Source organism: Urocampus carinirostris, chromosome 17, assembly GCF_059441175.1.
Source record: "Urocampus carinirostris isolate Australia breed hairy pipefish chromosome 17, RoL_Ucar_1.0, whole genome shotgun sequence".
NCBI lineage: Eukaryota > Metazoa > Chordata > Actinopteri > Syngnathiformes > Syngnathidae > Urocampus > Urocampus carinirostris.
In genome coordinates, this window is record NC_142365.1 from 34,232,914 (window position 1) to 34,252,344 (window position 19,431).

Below are 19,431 nucleotides of genomic sequence, written 5' to 3' on the forward strand. Positions count from 1 at the left end.
GGTGTGACCGTAAAGCAGGGGTGGGCAATTAATTTTTATCAGGGGCAGCATGAGAAACCTGAATTGTGTCAGAGGGCCACCAACTTTCTTTCATTGTAAAATGCTCAAATTAAATATTTTGAATAGCTGATGCTGATAATCAGAAGAATATGGCACTCTGTAAATATTTATATTAGGCTATGTGAAATTGTGGTGTATTGGTTAAATAAGAAAAACAATCATTGAACCAGTGCAATTTATTTTTAACTTGTTAATTTCCACAAACAATAACTTGTAATGTTCTCCACCTCATGTTACCTCTTCAGTGAGAATAATCCAGTCTATTCTGGGCTTGAACAAGGGCATTGGAATCTGGCGGAATGTCTGAAGTGGCTATGCGAAGGACAGCTGAGAGGTGGTCAACAGTCATAGAGGATCTATGTTTGGATTTATTAAACTTCATAACCAAGAATGTCTGTTCACAATGATAGGTAGATCCAAAGAGGACTAGGATCCTCTGAGCATGCTTCCTCAGGTGTGGAAAGTTCTCCTCTTTGAGGGAGTAAAAATCCAGCAGTGAGACTGACTTGAAGTGATCTGCCAGAAGTGTGTCAGACTGCAGATCTATGAGTTCCATCTGAACTTCACTTGGGGCATCATCCACACTGCAGTTGAAGGGAGAAGAGACCATGTGCATTTCACTCTCAAGAGTTTTGAAATCGCCTTGAAAACTCTGCATGCAATGTTTCTAACATGGTTGAGTACTTTTGGAGGTGATCGCCTGATCTTTTGGCTTCCTTAAGTGTTGGCAAGTGGGTCAGAATGTTGTCCTTCACTTGGCTTGAGAGAAGCTGCAGTTTTCTCATAAAAGCCTTCACTGCACTGTACATCTCATTCACAAAAAGGCCCTTGCTCTGCAGTTTGACATTAAGTTCGTTCATTAGTGCGGTCACATCCACAGTGAATCCGAGGTCTGCCAACCAGTCTTCATCTGAAAGTTCTGAGACGTCATGACCTTTCTGAACACAGAACTCCTGAATCTGGTTTCTCAGGTCCCAGACACTTTTCAGAATTTTGCCAAGGCTGAGCCACCTAACAGTGCAGTGATAGCTTATGTCACCATGTTCAGCCTCATTTTCCTCCAACAAAGCAACAAACTGTCTGTGATTTAAAGCTCTCGCTCTGATGAAGTTAACTATTTTAGTGACAGAATCAACAACATGTTTCATTTTTAACACTGTCTTACACAACACTTCCTGATGTATGATACAATGCAAAAATGTCAATTTCTGATCAGGGTTCATTCTGTCACTTTATTCTGCATTCTCTTTAAAAGTCCAACATTTTTCCCGGCCAGATTTGGACAACCATCTGTTGTCACACCTGCAAGCTTGTTCCATTTCAGTTCTAACATGTCCATACATCCATACATGCATTTACCTCTCTTAACAAGTCATTACCTGTGGTTGTCCCTTTTATTGACTGCATGGATGCTAACTCCTCCTAATTTGAAAGTCTGCGGTTATCCCACGTAAGAAGATGAGCAGCTGGGCGGTGTCACGTACATCGCAGCTCTCATTCAAAGCCAGAGAAAAAAAGTCAAAGTCCGCCGCTCTTTTCTTCAGCTGAAGCTCTAAATTTCCCGTGATTTCCTCAATCCGCCTCGTTACACTGCGTCGGGAGAGTGAAACGTTCTCAAACGCGCCCTTTCTTTCTGGGCACATCAGCTCAGCAGAGTCCAATAAACACTCCTTAATAAACTCTTCGTCGGAAAATGCCCTACTTTTTCTGGCGATTTTATGAGAAATTACATAACTTGTCCTGACGGCTGCATCTCTGGAAGTGTGAAGTTTAGTGAAAAATCCTTGTTGGGTTTGTAGTTTTGCTAGCAATGCATCAGACTCCCTTGCACGCTCTTCACCAGACAGGTTTCTGTATTCATCTTCATGCTTGGTCGTGTAGTGGCGATTCAAATTATATTCTTTAAACACAGCAACCTGTGTACCACAGACTAAGCACACTGCTTTACCTTTAATTTCTGTAAAGAAATATTTGGCAGTCCATGTCTTGTTGAAAATACGGCATTCGTTATCAACTTTTCTTTTCTTGGGGTGTACCCTGGCGAACAGTATCACCTTCACTCACTCAAGTGTATACGCGCGTGAAGGCGCTACGTCTATGACGTGTATATGTAGTCAAAATAAAATTTCAAAATAAAAGTTGAATTTTTTTTTTTAATTTATGGTGTTTATGATTGGTCTTACGCGGGCCGGACAGGGACGTACAAAGGGCCGGATGTGGCCCGCGGGCCGTAATTTGCCCAGGTCTGCCGTAAAGCCTCTAAATAACACAGCGCGCAACTGAAAATGTCTAAATTTCACCTAAAAATGCGCATGAAAAAAAAAATCATTATTTTGCCGTGCGCTCGCGTGCCACTGCTGGCACGCGTGCCACAGGTTGCCAACCCCTGCTCCAGATGAATAGTCTTAGGAATGATATAAATAGTTGTTTTTTAGGCATGGGCTATTCTCTTTAAAGCAGGGGTCTCAAACTCAATTGATTTGAGGGATGCCAAAGCTAGGGTTCTGGGTGATGTTGGGTAAAATTGGGTTTTCCACAAGAAAACTTCTGACAGTAATAAAATCCACCATTCTCAAATATCTTTTTGAAAAGTTCTACACAAAACAGTATCCTAAAATAAAAAATATTAAGAATTAATGCCGAAAAAAATCAATCAGTAATAAATGAATCCATCATTTTCGTGGGCTGCACTTACATCAAAGGGACAGTGCGTTATTTGACCACTAGATGTCGCGTTAATGTGGCGTGCATTATTAAACAAGTGCTAAAAGGAAAGAAGACAAACTACTGAGATTTAAAGTGATCAAACCTCAACATTTTTCTTTTTTTTTGCAGTCTTTTTCAAAGAAATAAAAAAGGAAAAATGAAAAGGGAAAAGGGAACTAAAAGAAAAAAGGGGAAAAAGAAAACAAAAAGATGAAACAGAAGAAAATGGAGGAAAAAAATAAGGCAGATTAAAAGGGGAGAGTTTTTTTTTTTTTGGTGATACCTGTAGCAGCAAAATGGCAGACAATCTAAGAGAGACAACATTTTTATAAAATAAAATGTCTTTACCTATGAGTATTTTAAAACATGGATGTTTGTTTCACAGTTCATGTATTTTCACTTATTTTTTTAAATCAGTATTTATTTTTTTCATACATTTTATTCTTCCCACCAGGAGGCGCTGAATAATACAACATGTCCCTGTGAATCTTCATATTAAGGCTGCGGCCTCAACCTATAAGCCCGTGGGCCGCAATTTCCCCCCCAGGCCTTGAGTTCTCGACCACTGCTTTAAAGTATCGGTCCTGGCAACAAACCTATATGAATAAAAATAACAATAAAGCAACATGTTATGCACGGCGACCAAATTGTCTCAGATTATCCATCTATCCATTATTTGTACTGCATATCCTCAGTAGGGTCGCGGGGGTGCTGGAACCCATCCCAGCTATCTTTGGGCAGTGGGCAGGGGACACCCTGAACTGGCTGCCAGCAGGGCAACTCGCTCGCTCATTCACACCTAGGGACAATTTGGACCTGCCAATTAACCTAACATGCATGTTTTTGGAATGTGGGAGGAAACCGGAGTGCCCGGAGGAAACCCACGCGAGCAGGGGGAGAACGTGCAACCTCCACACAGGAGGTTTAATCTCATGATCTCAGAACTGTGTCGCACCCTCGCTAACCACTGTTGGATAAATTACGGTTTCTTATCACTATTGTGTCTTATATGCCGTTGCTTCTTAGAACATATTTTCAGGTTTTTTGTTTTTTTTTACCACTAAGTCTTAATACGGCTTGATGAGCAGCAGGTTCTTCAGCATGTCAAAAGAGTTTCCATCAGGCTCCACCGAAACAATACCATGCTCCATACTGTGGACTTGAAGAAAGCCGTTGCTATCTAGACCCACTACCTGAGCTTCTTCTCCATCTTCGCTCCAAAGATGCACCACAATTCCACTGAAACAGAAGAAGAAAACCCAGTTTTTAAGTCAATTGCTTTCAATGAGGGGTCTCAGTGTCGGGCTACTTTTTGTTACTAACTAGCGCAAGAGGCACCCAGTTTGATATGCATTTTAAAAACAGCACCTAGCTAAATGGCCTGTTAATAGCTAAAAAGGTAGCTTGATAGTTAGCTATAAATGTAAACAGGTAAAAATCTAAAAGAGAGCTAAATGGCAAGCTGAAAGAGTAAAAAGCCACCTAAATAGCAAAATAGAAAGCTAAAATTAAAGCTATATAGATAGCTAAAAGGAAGCCAAAATTTAGCTTGGTAACTAGCAAATAAGGTAAAATGTTAGCTATATAGCACGCTAACATTTTAAAAAACTAGCTAGAAAGCTTGCGAAACAGCTGAAAAGATAGCTTGAGTTAGTTAGCTAGAAATCTCATCTCATCAGCTGCACCGCTTATCCTCAGTAGGGTCGCGGGGGTGCTGGAGCCCATCCCAGCAATCATCGGGCAGTGGGCAGGGGACACCCTGAACTGGTTGCCAGCCAGTTGCAAGGCACACAGGAACAGACAACTCACTCGCTCAGTCACACCTAGGGACAATTTGGACGGGCCAATCCACCTGAAATGCATGTCTTTGGAAGGTGGGAGGAAACCAGAGTGCCCGGGGAAACCCACGCAAGCACGGGGAGAACATACAAACTCCACACAGGAAGTCTGGTAGCTGGATTTAAACCCACACAGGAGGTTCTCGAGACCTTAGAACTGTGCCGCACACGCGCTAACCACTGCGCCGCCGTTAGCTAGAAATGTAAACAGGTAAAACACTAAAAAGGAGCTAGATTGCGAGCTAGATGAGTAAACATCCAACGTTCTACTCTCTTAATAGCTTAAAATAGCTATCAAAAACTAAATATACTTTTTTGCCATGAAGCCCATGAACTGGAATTCATTTATTTTCATTTCTTAAATAACTATCATGTTATTACTATGTTGTTATGATGTTATTACCAGGATAATGATTAAAAATATGTTAAAACAGACTCAGTCAACCCCCCAAAAAAACGTTTTTACAAAAAAAAAAAATCAGAATGACCCAGCACTGGTGAGCTATTTTGAGAACAGGTCCCCGGGAACCCAAACTGACCTTGGGAGGTACCCTGATGCCCGCTGGCACAACGTTGGAGACCCCCGCTCCAAAAATATTGTATTTTAGCTTTAAATGATCAATTTTGCAATTCATTGACAATAATCCTAATTGATCGTTCCAAAAGAAAAATATCAGTCACCGGAAGTATGTCCTGTGACTGGTTCTTGAAGATGCTTTTTAATATGAAGTACTCCAATGGGTGGATTAAACGATAATAGGCAACTTTTCATTCAGACACGCAATGAAATAAATCCTCTGACATGAAAAATGACACATCTGCAAATAATTCATCTTTTGATTAGAAAAGAACACTTTGGGGTTTGAGATCTTTATTGTTCAGCTGGAGCGTCTGGTCACTTCCTGTGAATGAATTGTGGGTCTTTCGTTGTGTTGGCAGAGTCAGTGGTTAGAAAAGGTTAGAGGAAATGGCTAGGTAGCAGGGGGTACCCCTACAAAGTTAACACTAGAAGTAGCACAGCCAAGCCATTTGGCTTTCCTACATAGAGTGCTCTGACTGGATTAGTGTCAATATTGATCTGCAAACGAGGCAAATTATGGAGTCAACAACTCACCTTAGTAATGAACCTTAGCATGCTAATTTAAGAAATTCTTTGTAATAATACACTAGTTGTATATGTGTGGAAGTTTTCTAGTATTTCTGTAGTATTACTGTACCTTTATTTAGTAGTATTTTGTAGTATTTCTACAGTTTTTTTTTTTTTAATTTCATAGGATATTTTTGTAGTATTACTGGAGATGAATTTGTGTCGTATATCTGCCCTAACATTTCTGTAGCATTATTTTTGTCGCATTTCTGTTGTAATATTTATGTAGCAGTATTTTGGTATTGTAGTGGTATTTTTGTAGCATTTCTGTAGAATAATTTGGAAGTATTTCTATACTCGTACATCTCGAATTTTCTTAATATTGTTTACTATCACTGTAGTCAATTCTTTGTATTATTTCTGTAATAGTATTTTTGTATCATAGTATTACTGGAGTATTATTTGTAGCATTTCTTTAGTATTCTTTTCTCATCAGAATGAAGACAAAATATTGTATTAGGTCTCTGTTTTGAAGCATCAAATTTGATCTTTATTTTTGTAGTAAATTTGTAGTAATTTTGTAGTATTTTTGCCAACTGACTTTTTATGCATCTACTGTATTAACACCACACCCACCACATTCCATTTGAACAAAACCTGCCATGCTGCATTTAACGAAACAATGGTGTGAAAAAATGTTAGTTTGAAATAACACAGACTTTTGGCTGTCTGATGGTCATTCTGGAGGGGTAAGAAAATTCATGGGACTTCTAGTATTAACATTACATGGTATAAACACATCGCTTGTATTAAAACTACTGCATTAGCCTCAGGGAAAAAGTGAAATGATCATAATTATATCCAGTGTTGGGCACGTATCTTTAAAAAAGTAATTAGTCATAGTTACGCACCATTGCTTCCAAAAAGTAACCGAGTTGGTAATTGAATTACTTTATCGTAAAAGTAATTGGTTACCAGGAAGTAACTACTTTCGTTACCTTAAATGAGATGAGGGGGGTGAGGGACAAACAGAGTTGGTGGATACAACCGGAATGTTTGATTTTTGATCTTACATTACACATAGTCCAGTGTTTTTCCCGAATTGCTCAGTCCACATATTGAATGGATTTGGGAGTACAGTCCATAAAAATGCCCGATTAAAGTCGCCGTCGACGATAAAGCTCCGTTGGGGTGTGCAAGCTGCTGTTTATTGATAGCAGCGGGCAGGAGATTTAGCGCTATGCTAACGTTAGCATCCGGTGAAACGGTTAGCGGTGGAAAGTAAACAGCAAACACAAAGACCACAGTTAACTCTCCCGGTGCATAGAAGTGTCTGCACAATACTGCTAGAAACTCCATATCGAGTGAGCAGTGTGTGTCAATGGTTCGGCTGTTATTGTAGCACGTAGTCTCCAATCCCTGTTTTTACCGGAGTCTTCGTCTCGTTCGAGCCGGTGATGTAATGCGGTGTCGGGAAAGCCAAGACTCCGTGATGACAAAAATACCCCAATTCCGGACGTTGTTGGCTGCGATCCGCAGCTCAAATTCACTCAAATTCAAAAAGTTTACTTGTAGAGTTGGGAATTCATTTTTTCGGTTATCAAACAGCTCTTCAGGTTGTATTTGTTGCTTTAATTCCTATATTACCAATTTTTATGTAACATTATACGCAGAATGACTTAAAAAGTGAGGTAAATAAACTAAAAACAATTGAAAAAAAGACACTAAGAAAAATACAATAACAAAAGGAAAACAAGAGATAAAACAAAAAGAGGATAAACTTATATATTTTTTATTACAAACACATTAACACTGAAAAACATAGGGAAAATATAAAATGATAAAAATCTACAAAAACAAGCAGGACAGAAGTCAACAACACAGCATATTGCCTATAACAAAATGCAAATTGACCAATCACAAAAAAGGCTTCTCGGGAGGAACCCACTGTTTGTTCACTTCAATTTTGTTCATGATTAGTAAATAGTGGTAATTGCTATCCAACTATATGTTAGTCACTATTTTGAATGGTGATATTATCCGAACAGACGTGACGCAACAACTGAAGGACAGCGGAAAACCGGTTTATTCAAAGTAACGCAGAAAATACAAAAACAAAATACAAGGCTAATTCAACGATGTCACCAGTTACTGAAATACGTCATGCCACATATCATTGAGAAGCTTTAACTCTCGGGATTCATGATATGATTTCAAAATATACTAATCACAGAAACATCACCATCAGTCTGATTCAAGATACCCGAAAACTAAAAAGCTGGCGTGAGTCACCCAAAAGTGCTGGGAACTTCCACTCATGACACTATTGCCCACAAATACAGTATGGTTACACTTACCAGCGCCCAGTGAATCAAACCATGCCAAATATTTACTCCAAAACAAACGATAACGCCGACAGATAAAATCTGCCTAAAAGCATTCCAGTATCATATGGCGATCCTTTTTGTAGTCCGTTCTTTTCGCTGTATAATTCCCCTTTAAAATAATACTAGTCATCAGATTGTTTCCTCTACAGCCGTTAGCTTCTGATATTTTGATTTACACCACTCTCGGCCAATTGCAAGCTTTATTTCACTTTCCTTAGCCTGTGATTGCCAGAGGGCCTGTATTGAAAAAAAAATGAACAACTTCAAAAATCTTTAGCCAAAAGTGACCGATTCAAATAAGGATTGACACATTGGTTAGCCTTTTAAATTCCCAACGTAATTGTATGCAATTTTACAGAGTGTATTTAAATCAGAGACAAAAATAAGCATGCGCAAATGCAACCCGGGATCCAACTCTGCACAATCACTAATTAACCTTTGGAAAAAGAAGTCAGACATTTACAACTTTCACAATGTCTAAACATTGGTCAAAATAAAATACACGGTTTTGACTCATTTTAATGATATTGATTGCTCAGAAGCAGAGTGCGTTCAATCTTTTAATACACTGCTGACCTTTTGCTTTTTGTTTTACTTATTTGAATTTAGATTTTTGGTGTTCTTTACAGAATATCTGTCTGAATTGGTTAAGATAGAATTGTAAATAGTATTTTTTTTTTCATTTTATCATTAGTAGCATTGAAGAGTGAATATTTTTAATTTAATGTTTTGTATTTTCTGTTGTTCGACTTTAAATCTGTCTAGTGTGTAAAAATCTAAACATTTTTTGCATTGTACATTTTTTTTTTCTAAGTCTCTATGAATATTTGTATCAATATTATCCAGCTCCCGGCCTTACTGTGCGGAGTTTGTATGTTCTCCCCGTGCTTGCGTGGGTTTCCTCCGGGCACTCCGGTTCCCTCCCACATTCCAAAAACATGCATTTCAGGTGAATTGACCGGTCCAAATTGTCCCTAGGTGTGACTGAGCGAGTGAGTTGTCTGTCCCCGTGTGCCCTGCGATTGGCTGGCAACCAGTCCAGGGTGTCCCCTGCCCATTGCCCGATGATTGCTGGGATGGGCTCCAGCACCCCCGCGACCCTACTGAGGATAAGCGGTGCAGCTGATGAGATGAGATATTATATATGTTTTTAGGGATCCCTGGAAAAAATAAATAATTTGGTGCATAATGTTTAATTATCAATAACATATCACACACACTGCCCTACGACTGGCTGGCAACCAGTTCAGGGTGTCCCTTGCCCACTGCCCGAAGATAGCTGGGATGGGCTCCAGCACCCCCGCGACCCTACTGAGGATAAGCGGTGCAGATAATGGATGGATGGATAACACACACACAAAGATTGTAGGTAAAAAGAGACGACTTTTCTCAGTGAGCCGAGCTTAAAGAGCCACTTCTCGAAAACTTCCCTTGACTAGCCAAATAAACCTGTCTTTTTAGATGTAACAATAGGGGGCAGTATTGCCTCACAGGCCAACTCAATAATGAGGACTGCAGCCACTGTGTCATTTTTAGACCCTTTTTTAAAAATACTTCTTCAATTAAAAGTGTAGTCTATTAAACTGCCAGGAAACACAGCAATGGAAATACCTTGAAGCATTTTAAAGCACTTTAACTCAAATGTATGCAATTTCCTGACCTTGAAAACACAACCATAAAAAATCAAGCATTTTCAAGGATCTCATGCACCCCAACAAACCATGCAAACATATTTCAAAGAACCCAAGCCAATTTTAACAATGAAAACATTTCATGATATTTTTCAAAAGTGTCTTCCATGTTTGGTCCAGTAACCGCAACTGTGCTATTGAAATTCGGAAAAACGCCAGAATTTGTTTTTCTAACTTGAAGTTACAGTACTAAGAAAATGTGCCACATGCAAGTCTCATGTCACTCACCTGTGTAGCCATCTTTTGTAGTAAATTGGCAGGATTTCCTCTGCACCACTGCGCTGAAAGCAGTCTATGAGTGCCTCCAGGCAGCTGACTGTTCGGGCAATAATCTGTGCACAGCTAAGAAGTTCCAAGTTGCAATGGTGTTCAATGTTGTACTGTTGGATCAGGTCATTGACGCACATTGTTGGATTACAGTTGCTCACATTGAAGCCGCAACCTGCAGGGTGGATGACAAAAAGCACAGGTGTCAATAAAGGCGACCCCCGCTGCCCGGATCAGGCTCACTAAGAGTTTAAATACGGCCCACAAGACAAAACTGAGAAGTGCATGAGAAAAATGAGCAGCAGTTTGAAATATGTCTACTTGATGTCACCCGAGTTTTCTCTCCTTTTTCTTTCTATTTAGCTTGCTCTGTCTCTCTCTCTATTGTGTTCTCTTTATTTCTGTCACTCTTTTTCCCTTTTTCTGCATCTCTTACCTCCTCTCTTCCTTCTTTTTATCTCTCTCTCTCTCTCTCTCTCTCTCTCTCACATTCTTGAACAAGAACAGGAATACAACGAATATTGATATGGGCAACAATCACGACTACTGATACTTGGTAAAGGTAGATATGGCATTTGATATCTGGCAAGGCTCTAAAACAAATAGTTCCTCGCCCATCCATTTTTAATAAGACCAAATCATTCATAACAAATACTCAAACAGCATATGAATAATAACATATCAGTATTCCCCCCCAATTAATGGTAGTGAGGTGGAACTGGTCCATTCATTCAAGTTTCTGGGTAATTACTTGTCAGCTGACCTCACAAGGACTGTCAATGCTACTGATATTCTAAAGTCAGCCAGACAAAGGCTCTACTTCCTTCGTCAACTCAAATAATTCGGAGTCCATCAATCCATTCTAGTCAATTTTTATCGTTCTATCATTGAATCCGTTTTAACTAGGTAAATCACAGTTTGGTTTCAATCAGAAAGAATTGTCAAAGATGGAATCAGTAGTGAGGATGGCAGAGGAAATAATAGGTACTGGCCTCCCGTCCCTGCAAAGTATCTACATCAATCGAACTAGAAAACGGACACGAAAAATTATAGACGATCCCAGTCACCCTGCTCGCAGGTACCGTAAATTCCGGACTATAAGCCGCTACTTTTTTCCCAAATGTTCAACCCTGCGGCTTATCCAGTGAAGCGGCCAATTTATGTAATTTTTCTAGCGGCCGCTTATGATTTAGACCGGTGGAACATGTGCGTCGAGGACTTCAACTTCTTAGTTTATGCAAAAACTGTCAATATGACCAAGGATCTTTCAGATGGCGAGAAGACGCCTCTTACAGCGACAGTTATAGGGAGGAAGATGAGTACCGTATGCCAGGGGTTTAACAATTATGGTATGCTTATTTAACAGATAACGTATCTGCGTGGCGAGCGTATTCATAGTAGCGTGTTGGTACCTTTCAAAGGCAAGGTTTGGGATGAAAGTTATATTATTATTATTAAAGCTTTGAAAACTCTCTCGGTGTACAGTCTTTCTTTCTAAATATGTGTAACCATGTATAATATGTATTTGCAACTGTATAATTTTGTAATTTATTTATTTGTATTTATTTGAGACACATGCTGATTTTCACGGGCAAATAAGAAAGAAGGGGCGGAGCAAACGCAGGCTGATGGGAACTGGGGACGGGTAAAGGTGAGTGTTTGTGAACGCAGGAGACAATAGTGGATATATATTTTTCCCACCCTTGCCTTTGGAAATATACAATTTTTTTTTCCTTGGATTACTTTCAACGGGTACCCCGACTCTGCAGGTCTGCATCAAATAATAACCAGCTTGCTCTGCTCATTCCAAGTATCGGCCCGGAATTGCAGTACCCCCGGGAACGGTGCAATTATACACAGATTCTTGGCGCTTTGGCTAGAACCTTGACTCAGTTCCCTGGCTGGGAGCAAGTGTCTCGGCCTATTGGCTTTGAAATGTGTCATGACTCGACTGATAATAGATAATGGATAATTGCTTAAGGTTATAAAATATTAATTAATTATTAAATATTATCATTAATATTAGTACTTGGTTGGTTTGTACACATGGAGAGGACGGATGTACGTCAGCTGTTGTTTGCAGACGACACTGCTTTGGTGGCAGCAGGACTGAGTGCTGTGGTAGTAGAGTTTGATAGTAATGAATGAATGAATGAATGGTCTGCATTTATATAGCGCTTTTCAAGTCAATGAAGACCTCCCAAAGCGCTTTACAATGTGCTTTACACTTTTCCCTTTTACACACTAACTAACTGATAGCAGTGTAAGCCATGCAAGGCAACTACCTGCTATCAGGGGCATTAAGGATTCAGTGTCTTGCCCAAGTAAGACAAGAAAGCTTAAGGTAAATGCAGACAAGAGTTAGGGAATCAATTGTTAGAGATGTCGTGAAGTAGATGGATTAGAGACTGTTGAATGGTGTAAAGTTGCAGGAGGTGGATGGTTTTTAACTTTTGGGTGCACATCTTGCAGCAGGTGGTAGTATAGAGGAGGATGTGAAGAAGAGGATCAATGGTGCATGCAATAGGTGCGCTGAACAGATTGTTCAAATGTAGAGATCTGCGAACAGATGAAAAGCGAGGTTTGTATGAAGGTGTGGTGGTACCAACAGTGATGTATGGCTCAGAGATAGGTGATGTATGATAGTAAATGAGCGTAACAGGTTAAATGTCTTTGAAATTAGATGTTTCCATAGAATATTTGGAGTGACATAACAGGATAGGTTAAAGAATTAGGAAGTAAGGAGAATAACTGATGTGGTGAGAGAGCTTGCTAAGAGGGTTGATGAAAATCTGAGATGATTGGGACATATGAAAAAAATGGACTAAGGCCATTTGACTAAGAGTATCTAATGCAGAAGTGGTGGAAAATAGGTTGAGAGAAAGGCATAAATATTGTTTGATGCAGGGGGTGAAACGTACTCTTGATGTGAGATTGGTTATTTTAATGGATGCAAGCGTGTGTGCTAAGGATAGATGTGAATGGCGAAGGATAGTTAGAATGATTTAGATAGATAGATAGATAGATAGATAGATACTTTGTTCATCCCCGAAGGGAAATTCACATTTCCAGCAGCATCCCTGAGCTGAGAACAATCGAGAACTATTTTGACGCATATGATGCGGAGGGGGTAAACTATTGTATGCATTCGGGCCTTTCTCCTGATAAAAAGTTGCATGGAACAACCACTCACCCCGTGTTGTGCTGTGGGCTTGATGTTTGGTGTCAGGTTGGGAAGAGTGAAGTGGAATGAATGTAAGTGTGTTTTTGACTTTCGCCACTTCCCACTGGGGGGACATGGCTTCGATATGAAAATGTAAAACACAACATTAAAATTCAAGCATTTCAAGCACCTGTACAAAACTTGGTGGTAAGATTTAGGGATCCAGGTTTTGGGCAGTCGGGTGAAAAGAGGGGCAAGTGCTGTTGTGTGGTTTGTGATGGTGGGGGAAGATTCCTTTGCAACAATAATTGTCCATCATCCGATATCTCATCGGGTGACTTTTGTTGTTATTTTTACCAAGAACTAACAAGTAAAGCTAGGAGGACCGTTCAACTAGCGCCTGGAGCAAATATGTGACCCTATGAGTGAATGAAACCCTGTTGACAGAACAAGAGGTTACCTATTAATAGGTGAAAAGTTGAACCCATTAAGGTGGACGTCACAAGGACACCCCCAAGCTTTATCAGATTGCTGTAGTAGATGTCGTTTGGCCACTTCAGTCGCAAGTCAATGTCCTGATGAAAAGCAAAATAACATCACACAAATTACAAGGCGTCCCTTTGAAATCAATTATGAGTTTACATTGTAAAACTAAGCAGTTGCACTTACTCAGGGGCATCTTAATTATTTCGTTGCGCCCGGATAAGACTGTGCGGTACCCTATACTCCTGGAGCACAACCCACAGGGCTTCCCGAAGAACATGGTCGAATGCCTTCTCCAAGTCCCAAAAACACATTGAGGCCGGATGGGCAAACTCCCATTCACCCTCGAGAACCTTGCTGAGTGTGGAGAGCTGGTCCACTGTTCCACGGACCGTAAGAAAACCACACTGCTCCTCTTGAATCAAAGATTCGACTTCCTGACGGACCTTTCTCTCCAGCGTCCCCAATTAGACTACCAGGGAGACTAGAAGTGTAATTCTCATGTAGTTGGAACACACTCTCCAGTCCCCCTTCTTCAAAAGGGGAACCACCCCAGTCTGCCTGTCCAGAGGTGCTGTCCCAGATGTCCACGCGATGTTGCAGAGGCGTGTTAAACATGACATGCCCGTAACATCCACAGCCTTAATAAACTCCGGGCGGATCTCATAAACCCCTGAGGTCTTGACTTCAACCCCGGATATACAAGAGTGCACCTCGGAGAAGAGGTTGTCGGGATTGAGGAGGTCTTCGAAGTATTCTGCCCACAGACTCATATATGGTCGAGGTCAGCAGCGCCCTATCTCCACTATACAGTGTTGATGGCACACGGCTTTTCACCCCTGAGACGCCGGGTGGTGGACCAGAATTTCCCAGGTTTTTGCCTCAGCAACTGGTGAAGCCACACTACGCTTGGCCAGACAATAGTTGCAAGCTGCTCCCAGAATCCCAGAGGCCAGGAGGGCCCGATAAGACTCCTTCAGCTTGACGCCATCCCTTACCACCGGTGACCACCAATGGGTCTGAGGGTTCGATTAGCTGATCTACCCCCACTATCGGAGCAGACTCACCACCAGAGGTGCTGATCAGTTGACAAAACAGCCCCTCTCTTCACCCGAGTGTCCAAAACATGCGGCCGCAGGTCCTATGTAAGGACTACAGAGTCGATCATCGAATTGCAGCCTAGGGTGTCCTGGTGCCAAACCCACATAGACACCCTTATGTTTGAACATGGTGTTTGTTATGGACAAGCCAAGACGGGCAAAGAAGTCCAATATCAAGGCTATCCCCTCGTCTACTGGGGTAAACCCCAACGTACAGGCACTGAACCGTGGTGCAACTAATATGGCCACACCAGCTAGGCCCCACTCTAGAATGTAAGAGAGTCAACCCCTCTCAAGAGGACTGGTACCAGAGCACAAGCTGTATGTGGAGGTGAGTCCAACTATTTCTAGTCGGAACATCTCAACCTCACACCTCAACTAGGGATCCTTCCCCACCAGAGAGGTAACATTCCATGTCCCAAAAGCCCGTTTTTGTAGCCGGGGATCGGCGCACCAAGGACCCCTCCCTCGGCCGGTACCAGCTCTCCACGCACCTGACCCCTTTGGCCCCTCCAACAGGTGGTGAGCGCATGGTAGGAGGGACCCACTTCGCCCATTTAGGCTGCGCTTGGTTGGACACGGTGAGCGACGGCCCGGCCACCAGGCACTCGCCAGAGGACCCCACCTCCAGGCCTGGCTCCATAAGGGGCCCCGGTAACACACATCCGGGCGGGGAAAATCATGAACCAAAGTTATATGTCATCATAAGGGATCTGTGTTGGTGCTTTGTCACTTAAATTGCTCAAAAATAATCATTAATCATTTTTACTAGAAAATCACACTGGTGAGCAATTTTCAGAAAAGGTCTGCAGGCACTTCAACTGTTTGAGACCCCTGCTTAGAATTATATTTATTTGGTTTTAGAATCTAATTCAGTGGTTACCGAGTTGGCCAACATGTGGGGGTGAGTACTCACCATCAGAAATGGTCAAAAAAAGATTATTTCTGTCTCTAGTGTCGTTTATCACGGAGGAAGCAAAACCAGGGTTCTCCAACCTTTTTCAAGCGCCGAACTACTTTTTGTTACAAACTGGCACAAAGATAGTATGCAAACAAAATGTAAAACGCCAGCTCGATACCTAAAAATGTAGGAGGATAGCTAGTTAGCTGAGGTTTTACAGCTAAAGGCAAGTCAACAAAAAACACATTTGAAACCAAACAAAAATAACAAGAATGAAAGGCAATTTTAAACAAATGTTCATTTCTATTTTTTTTAAATCACATTTTGGTCTAGCTGAAAACTTTCCATCTGGAAAACATCACACCCTCCAATGTTTTGAACATGGAAAACAAGATATATTAAGGATGTTTACAGTATATTGTGGATCCTCAGTCCAAATTGGCAGATAACTACCAGCTATAGACCTTTTCTGCTACATTCATGAAGCATTCTTATGTTCTTTTTAGTTCAACAAATATAAATCTTATCAATGTGTTCGGAATTTTTAAGACTTTCTAAAATGGGATTTAATACATTTGAATGCCAATTAAGGCCTTTTTTTTTTTATAGAATAATGAATTTAATGCCTTTTAAGACATTAAGGATCGATGGGAACCCAGTAGCTACAAAGCTAAATAGGTAACCTGATAGCTAGCTTAAAAAAATGCACATTTTTTTCCTCCTTTGTTTTATAAAACGTATAAATTGGAATTTCGCTTTTTAAATTTCCTGTCAAATAAATCAATAAAAAGATGAATACATACAGACGTTTAATAGACAAATAGATTCTCGTTCTACTCTTTTAATTAATAGCTTACAAAGTTATCAATACTTGAATATGGAAGGCATTTGATTGCAAAAAAGCAAGCAAGCATAAAAACCTATTTCTGTGTGTTCCAACTCAGATTACTTAATGTTAGTAGCACTTGCAGTGATTCTTTAAAAAAAAATAAGTTTTGGACAAAACTTCAGAGTTTTACCCTTCAAGAGAGACAAAAACTGTCCATATTCTCCAAACGGTTGAAGTACAGCATTCAAATTGCTTGATTTGGATTTTAGGCAAATTTACAGGAACGTTAAGGGGTTAAGCCATTTTATCTGAAAGGGTGGGTCAGATCAAATAAAGCCATGTATTGGTTAATTTATCATAACCTCAAAATTATGGTTCGGATCGTTTTCATTTATGTTCACTTTTACCCATATATATTTCGAGAGTGGAATTTTTTGGACACAATGATACCTCATATCCAGGAAGTGTACGCACAGCTTGGATTACAGCAAGTGCAGCCAGATGTTGCAGGAATGAAATTCTCTGTCCAAGCCTGGAACACAACTTTATCTGGACACATAGCGTGAACATGGCACAACCCAGAGGGCTGAGCCAGCCATTTCTTCCTCGCCCTGCAATGGACGAGTAAATCAATCAACCGAGTTATTTTTTCTTTTTCACGGTTGGAACTTTTTCTTTGTGCGGGGGACTCATATTAAGGATTTCCTTAAACAATCATGGAACCAAACAGAGCAAATTCTATTAATTGTTTTCATTTGAAAAATTAAAAGAAAATTGAAATGATACATCACAGAGATTTAGGTGTCAGTGGTAGGCTACTCCAGTGGTCTTTGGGGGTCCCCTGGAGGCTTAAGATTGGTATCATCAAAGGTTTTAGACCAAGGGTTGGGAACCTATGGCTCACCAACCATATATGGCTCCAAAATAACATTTGTCTGTCGTGTTGTTGCATGGCATGGTGTGGCACTGGTTATGATCCGCATTAGACAACAGTGCCATCGAGTGGTCAAATATTAACACCTTCGGGCTTCATGTAACTGACGGGGGGTGTGGGGGGGGGGGGGGGGGGTGTTTGGGGTTTTTAAGGGTTATTGTTCTATCTTCGTTATTCATTATCCATTATCCGTTATCGGTCAGTTCATTATACGCTACAAAGCCTAGGAGCCGGTACACTTATTCTCAGCCAAAAGGCCAAGCTAAGGTCCTAGCCCTAAAGCCTTGCTGCGATCATTGCGAATGCACCGTTCCCGGAGGTACTGCAATACCGGGCCGATGCGTGGAGTGGACAGAGCAAGCTCTTATTCCATCTAGACAAATTTAAGTGCAGGGTTGGGTAGGGTAGGGTTACTTTAACTTGATTACTTTCAATTACTTTTGGATTACTCCAATACCAAATATGCTAATAAAAGACAAAAGAAACTAAATATGACTAAAATTACTAAATTTTGTGCAGGCTTGGGGAGTAAAGGAATACATGGAACGGCAAAAATGATGTTGGCAAGCCGTTTGGATTTATTTTCATTTTGTTTCGGTCGCATTTTATGTTAGTTTTGCCGGAGATCAAAGCCAGGAGAGAGAGCTTACCACGTGTTGTGAGTCATAATTTTATTCATATTTAGTTTATTTTGTCCACGGGATATTTAGCATATTTGGTATTGGAGTAATCCAAAAGTAATTGAAAGTAATCAAGTTAAAGTAACCCTACCCAACCCTGTTTAAGTGGTATATGTATTTATATGGGACACAGGTTCTAGCATTATTCTTATTTCATAGATTTGAAGCGAACTAAAATGCGCTGAAGAATTAGCTTGTCTGAAGAGCTGGTTTGGCGCTATTGTTTAATTCTGTCTTAAAATATAATGGTGTGGTTAACTCAAAAACGTTGTTAAACAGTTTTGCTTTTATGGCCCTTCAGGTCAAAAAGGTTCCCGACCGCTGTGTTGGACAAATGGGATTGTCAAAAATTTTTTTTAAGCGTACTTCACAATCATACTGACCTTTTCCCTGATTTTGTTGAGCTGCTACGACTATTAAACCAACATCTTCTGGTAAGTGCAGAATAAGTCTTGAAGGAGACAAAAAGGTTAAACAAGAGATTACAATTATGTAATTTAAGCAAAGAAAACAAAAGTGCAAAACTCAGTTTATTGTTTATCCTCAATTAGCGGACCGCGGTCTCACACACACCTCTCTGCGGACCCAGAGCAAATGGCACTTTATTAAACCATAAAAAAAAAAGCTTTTTGAAAATATGTTTTTGACCGTCGCCAATCTATTGCCATGCGCTACTATTGTATCATCAAATTCATGTTACCACGTTTCTACGTACAGTGCGAGTGTGAAAGAGCGAGAGTGGCAGAGAGAAAGTTGTGCTTCGTGAGACAGACGTTTTTATCAGTCGTAGTATACACTTACACAATAATACTAACAATAAATCATTGTTATTGTTATTGTACTTGCAGGTGGCAAAATGGAGGCATTTGACATTTCATTCCTCATTAAAAAGGCAGTTCAGTTTTCGCTGGTGACACCAGTGAAATTTACACCCAAGTACAAATTGACCTTTTGTTGTAATTTTCCATGAACCAAAACGTAACAATCAGTGCTAAAAAATGATTGTATTTGATCACAAACATGCTCAATAAAGTAACATAAGTCATAGACTTTCTGGACTAGTTTACAGGCTGGGGGCATCGTTGCTGTCATGCACTTTCCGGACAAATTTTCAACATGTTACCTAGTGTTTACTATGTTTGTGTACTGTAATGCTAAATGTAATTCACCCTGGTCATCCTGAAAGGGGGATACCACTTGTGAGGTCCCTTCTCAAGGTTTCTCTTTTTCCTCACGCTGAGGTTTTTGAGTCGTTTCTTGCCCGCATGTTGGTTTAAGATCAGGTAATTGTGTCATTGTAATACT

The 19,431-nt window shown here is 40.4% G+C and overlaps 1 protein-coding gene across 5 annotated transcripts in view; it reads right to left on the reverse strand.

Moving 5' to 3' along the window:
- Window positions 1-218: 218 nt before the first annotated feature.
- Window positions 219-19,431, reverse strand: part of hlcs (holocarboxylase synthetase (biotin-(proprionyl-CoA-carboxylase (ATP-hydrolysing)) ligase)) — a 122,598-nt gene continuing 103,385 nt past the window's right edge. For 4 of the 5 annotated variants that reach the window (XM_088321124.1, XM_088321122.1, XM_088321119.1 and 1 more), the window contains 5 exons: window positions 18,510-18,577; window positions 16,963-17,123; window positions 13,660-13,774; window positions 9,998-10,211; window positions 219-4,005 (listed from right to left, as the gene is read on the reverse strand). In XM_088321124.1, the coding sequence (XP_088177250.1) occupies window positions 3,834-4,005; window positions 9,998-10,211; window positions 13,660-13,774; window positions 16,963-17,123; window positions 18,510-18,577 (730 nt within the window). In that variant the 3' untranslated portion in view covers window positions 219-3,833. The remainder of the gene's footprint in view (window positions 4,006-9,997; window positions 10,212-13,659; window positions 13,775-16,962; window positions 17,124-18,509; window positions 18,578-19,431) is intronic. The other variant, XM_088321120.1, reaches the window with a different exon arrangement.